Here is a 6,000-nt window from a genome sequence, read left to right on the forward strand (position 1 = left end):
AGTCATATTTACATGAGTACAGATAAGTGGGGCAAAGGAGGAGAGAGGAAGCAATAATCATCATATTTGCTTCCCTAAAACCAACCAAGTTTTTCTCACTGTACTAAAGAAACATAAGAGGATCAAGAGAATGGAAAACAACAAGACACAGACTTATTTAACATGATATACTAGTGAAAAATAAAGTGAAAAGCTGCTTACCGGCATATTGTTTTTGTTATCAGGACAATTTTCATCCTTTTCCACTTGAATCTCCTCCTGACTTCCTGATTTTTTTAGGTTTTCAACTGGGTCTGTGTCTTTAAATTCAGCTTCTGAACCCTTCATTGCATCAGTTTCATCTTTTACAGTAAGAATATCAGACATCCTCATTAGAAAAGGTTATTTTAAAATTCTACACGAAATATGGAACCTTAAGGACAAAGAAGAAGTAAATTATTGAGTAATTTAAAATTAATTAAAAAGCTACCCATACCTAAACAGCTACCCAAAATAAATATGATTTTTCTCCAAAAGGATCCCCCTCTGCTATAACACTTTTTCTGTTTTGTAATAGAAGGAGTAATTTCTTTTTAATCACTTTTATCAGTGGTGTGAAACAGCAGACATCCACACAAACAAGAATTGAGAGCTAAACTCTTAGATAATGCTCACAGATTCTCTCTTCCACATTTTAAAAATAAACACCTGAACATTCAGATACTCTAAATCAAACCAGGCTCCAAGAGAAACAAGGCATGATTTTCTCAAAGGAAAAGAAAATTACATATAGATTTATCTTAAAAGGGTTGGAAGTAAATAGATGAATCATAACCCCCAAGTGTGCTAACATTCATAAATTTCATGAACTTTTAAAGTTTCCTTGTTGACAGGTAATAACTGGACAAGTTCTGAATGCAGGAATTTAGTCTTAATAAAATTAAGCATTCTCAAAAACAGCAATGATGAAAGAAAGAAACAATTTGGTAATTAGGTTAATAACCACAGCAATTACAGTAATAATCAACAATTACAATTTATAATGATAATTTAAAATACTATGTAAAGACAACTAATAACTAAACTCCAAATTTTCCATAGGAAATAAGAAATACAACTTCTTGTCATTACTCAGCTACTGCAAGATGTAAAACCAAAGATTTTCCATTTCCTCTAAGAAATAAAAAGTAAGATCTGAATGCCTAAACTCCTTCATAAGAAACAAGTAACAATCCAATAATGTTATGGAAAAGCTTAGTGTTTGATTTAGTACCTGATATGTCCTAGAGTTTGGGGATTGTGGTCTCCCACAAAAATAAAATAGAAAAATCCGAAGATCCTTTTCACAGTTGTCAGCCAAGATGTCAGTTGTGATGAACCAGCTGGAATCTGGCAGGAGTCCCATGTCCTTATCCCCAGTGTAGAGTCCTGGACAGAACTGTTTGATCTTGAATCAGCAAGAACATGCCTTTTGAATGCCTGAAAAATCAACAGAGGAAATGCATTATACTTATTATACTTATTATACTTTATTTGCTGCGGAAGGGGAGATGGACCATGATGACACCTAAAAACTTAAATAGTCATTTTAAGGAGAGGAAAAAAAAAAACAAAAAAAACCAAAAAAACAAAGAAATCGGCATTTGTCATATCCATCCTGCTCGCTCTATCTAGCAGCAGGAACAGTTTCATTGGACATCCAAGACATTTCTGCATTACAGAGTTAACAAGTAGTCATAATAAACATTTTGTTGGCATTCCTGTTTCTATAAACAAGCAGGTATCTTTCCCAAAGAGTCTGAAATATGCAGCCCAGCAGGTGTGGAGGAGTAATAGGCCATGAAAGCTCACAAATGGCTGTCAGCAGAACTGTTTTTCTCTTTGTTGGAGTTAATCATGTATGAGTACAACCCATAAGCCCTATTTTGGGCTACTGGAATCACAGAAGATAGCTTTACTTTATTCAAGAAAATAATTGCCCTGGAATGAGGATTTACACATTTTTGCAAAACTGATGATTTTCCATCTTCCCTCTTTTTCAGAGTTGAGAGTAAGTAACAGCACCAGGCCCAAGGAAGCATTTGGAAGCCAGGCAGAGCTCTGAGAGCAGAGCCAGTGAAGCCCTGAAACACCTGGTGGTGCCCAGCTCCCTCCCGCTCCCTCGCATGGGAGGTTAAAGCCTGCCTACAACCACTGCTCGCTCCAGAGCTGAAGAACACTGTTTGGTGAGAGATGAGGTACTACACACATCTGGAGTACTGAAATTTGCTGCAAAGCTTGGAAAAGAAAGATAAAAGATTGGCTATGGTCCAGATCTGTAAGAGATCCTATTTACTGAATCTAATGGAGTGGAAAGGATTACAGATGAAAGAACAAATTGGAAATAAAAAGATGCAAAAATGCAACAAAGGATATCCAGGATTACTGGTTATTGAGATGTTTTTTCCAGACAATCCAGATGCTGATATAAAATGTATTAAGAAGCTCAGAACCTTTGCAGTAAACAAAATTTGAATAGAGATACTCTTTCATTTTGTTGACTGACATGTGATTTGTACAGTATTTAGATAAATGTTAAAAAACATTACAGGCTGAAGACAGCAAAACAAAACCCAAAACATTTATGTCCAGTTGCAAATATAATACTGCAAAGTAGATGTAATTTGATTACTACTTCCTACACAAATCACAAAATAGTAATGATAATCAACATCTTCAAGTTTTTCTTTAATTCTATCAAATACACTACAAGCGCCTGTCCATTTGTAACACTATTTTAAAAACACATAACAGCATACTCAGTTACCAAAACACAGTCTGCAAATATCTTTGCTTGCCTAGGTCAATCCAGGAAACTAATGCACAAGAAAAGTCTTTATATTTCCTATGACAAACTAAGTGCAAATTAGTTTGTAACTTGTTCTGAACAGATTTTTCCCTGCAGATAGATTTAAAGCCTGCAGATTTGGTGGTATGTATCCTACAGTCAAAGAGACAGAACTGAGGAAAAGCTGTGGAGCTCCAATTCACACCAAAAAATATCTCAGCTTTGGGTTCATAGAATGGAGCTATTTTGAGTCAACTGGAATCACCATATGTACATCTACGAGTAAATGCCAAACCCTGTGCTTCATACTAGCAGCAAAGCATACAGAATAGAAAGATGAATCTTTGCTTACCTGATTATTTTTTAATAATACCAGTCATAAATTCCTTGAGATTGGTAATGCAGCCTTGTGCTTGTAATCCACACCTGTGAGTTTAAATACTTGAGTAAGAGTCCACTCCTGAAGTTTCCTCTAATTCAGCAAATTTTCATAGCTGAGATAATCTGGTTCTAGTTTCTAAACTTCCACAGACTGGATTTAAAAAAGATTTAAGGGATTTCATGTGCTGCAGACTGAGTGGGGGAGCAAACCACAGCCCATCCTTATGAATCCCACCTCTTTCACGTCTCCACACAGTTGGATGTTAATTTCTTCTGTCTCATGTAGGACAGGTAAAAGGAGAAAAAAAAGCAGGAAGTAGTCCTTAGGAGCTGCTCTGTTCTTTGGGGAGAAAATTGGGTCTGGTAAGCAAACTGATTAATTGAAACAAAATCCCAGCACTGGCTTTACACTGGATTGCAATACAGACCAACATAGTATTTGCAGATTTTAACAGGAGGGACACAAATTAGGTTCTGCCCTAAAATTATATAAACAGTTGAAAAAACTGAATATTAGGGGAAATTTTGCAATTAAAAGCTCAAACAGCTTCCAACACATCTCATGAAAGAAAACCTACCCATTCTAGTATCTTTTATAGGTGACAAAAATAGACACCTACTTTAGTAGACAGGAAGGAAAAGGACTTGTATGTAAGAGTGGAGGATAAATGTCATACCTATGTAGTTCACCCAGGACTGCTGTCCCCATCTAAATACTCAGTACTGGAATGTACATTCTTCTTTGTCATATTAGCAACATTATACCCCAATATTCATCCTAAAATCTGGTAATCCTCTTTCCAACAAGTGGTCACCACTTTGTCTATGCAGCTCCTCTTTCCTTTCAGAGGAAAGTGTTATTATCAGCTGTGAGATGATGTCCAGTACTGCACAGACACGAGCTTTGCAGCCAGCAGATCAGAAAATCAGTCAGTGCTGCACTCTTAACTGCTTTCTTTTGCACAGCCTAGAGTATAAGTCATTAAAAACCCCAATAGATCAAGCAAAGTCATTCCTGAATTTTATGATGGCAGCCTCTTGAATCTTGATACATGAGAAACCACTGGGTCCCTCATTTCAGGCTCTGACTTGAAAATTACCAAATGTAAACCCACTTAAATGACTTGTAATGAGCAGAGATATTTCTGGGAATAGGATCTACTCCACTTAATCCAATTTCTCTAAGAAGCATCAAGAGTTCCAACTCCTCCTTGTTGGCAGTGCAGATGGAGATAGGAAGCTTTGCACTGCTTATGACAGAAGAAATCCATTCTTTTTCTTCTGGTAAAAGAAGGTAACTTTTTTTCTTTAATTATTGATATTATTGTTGTCAAAAGACCCCAGGAATTACTATCAAAATAACTTGTATCAATCAAACTCAGGGCAGAAAATTGGATTAGAAAGGTGGGGGTGAAAAAAATCTATGTTCAACATGCAAAGTGGACATACTTTGGAAAGGTAATGTGAAAAAGGAACATGGAAAGGTAAAGTGAAAATTTATTTCTTAAACAAGCTTTTGCTGACTGATAAATCAACAAAATTCCTGCAACCAACAAACACTGGCCTCTTCCCACAGCTTCCCCAGCAGCTTTGTACAGCAACTCCAAGTGGAAGAAGCGATGGAGGAATCCTCCAAACTCTGTGGGAAAAGTTTTGCTTTACCCCTGACATAACAGTAGTATAAACCTTCCTTGGATATGGAAGTGCTTAATTTTTGTTTTGAGAAAAGTCATGACCTTTCCTAGAAAATGGATCTTTAAAGATTCATATAAGAGACTGCATAACAAGAGATTTTTCCAGCTGTTTTTCACCTCAATTATATAAACAAATCTACATCATTACTTCAGGTTCCACCTCCACCTTTCCAGCAGCTCTGGTGTTTGCTTTTCCATGGTGTGATTCCTTGAGAAGTGATCCATGAAGCTCTTTGGCTAGGGCAGGTTCTGGTGGGCTAACGAGCTATGGGGTTGCTCAGGACATTTGTGGGAGCCCTGGGCAGCAGGAACAAAGCCCCAGGAAGAACAGCAGCAGCTGCACAGCTCTTCTGCAGGGGTGACTTTCAGCAATGCCCCAGTAGTTCCAGCACCAGCCCAACTCAAATAAAGCAACAGGAAGGTGCAGATTAATGTCATTATCTAGTAACTGAGAGCCTGGAGATGAATCCTGAGATAGAAGGTGGGCAACCTGACAAACATCTATATTTGGAACAAATTAGTTCCCCCTGGGAAACTTCTGTTAATGCAGAGGTGGGAAAAGGACTGGAGAAAAGTGCCCACGGTGATGAAGGAGAGGAAAGGAGAAAAAAAAAACCAAAACAACCCCACACAACCTTGAAAATCCTGACTTGGAGAGCAAGGGAGGATTCCAGAGGGAGCAACAGTTCTCCTGCCCACAAACAGACCAGGCTGTGCTCATGGATGCTCCAAGAACCATATGCTAGGTTCTGCAATTTTGCTCTCCCTAGTAACTAGTACCTCAGTGGCCCAGACTGTATAAATATACTACACAGCACCTGTAAAAATGTAGTAGCTGATACTAGGACTGCCATTAATTTAACAAAAAAATCAAAGCAGCTTTGTACAATTATCAGAAATATAAACTGGAATTATGCAGAGGCAGCTGTTCCCTGTTTCCAGAAAAGTCAACAAACTCTTGCTTTCTGCAAGTCATGGCTAAAGTTTGAGACCCATTAAATGACCAACTAGGGAGCAAAGAGTCCTGGCTTGGCTACTGAACACTGATATTGTGCAGGTCTGACCTTAATTAAAACAATTATTAGAAACAAACAAATGGGAAATTGGTCCACTTTTGAA

General features: G+C 37.6%; 1 protein-coding gene across 8 annotated transcripts in view; it reads right to left on the reverse strand.

Annotated features, from left to right (window-relative positions):
* R3HDM1 (R3H domain containing 1) overlaps positions 1–1,366 on the reverse strand; it is a 50,118-nt gene extending 48,752 nt beyond the window's left edge. For all 8 annotated transcript variants that reach the window (XM_021548665.2, XM_021548659.2, XM_021548657.3 and 5 more), the window contains exons 1-2: positions 1,253–1,366; positions 202–412 (exon numbers count right to left, since the gene is read on the reverse strand). In XM_021548665.2, the coding sequence (XP_021404340.2) occupies positions 202–372 (171 nt within the window). In that variant the 5' untranslated portion in view covers positions 373–412; positions 1,253–1,366. The remainder of the gene's footprint in view (positions 1–201; positions 413–1,252) is intronic.
* Positions 1,367–6,000: the final 4,634 nt, after the last annotated feature.

This window comes from Lonchura striata, chromosome 8, assembly GCF_046129695.1.
Source record: "Lonchura striata isolate bLonStr1 chromosome 8, bLonStr1.mat, whole genome shotgun sequence".
Taxonomy (NCBI): Eukaryota; Metazoa; Chordata; class Aves; order Passeriformes; family Estrildidae; genus Lonchura; species Lonchura striata.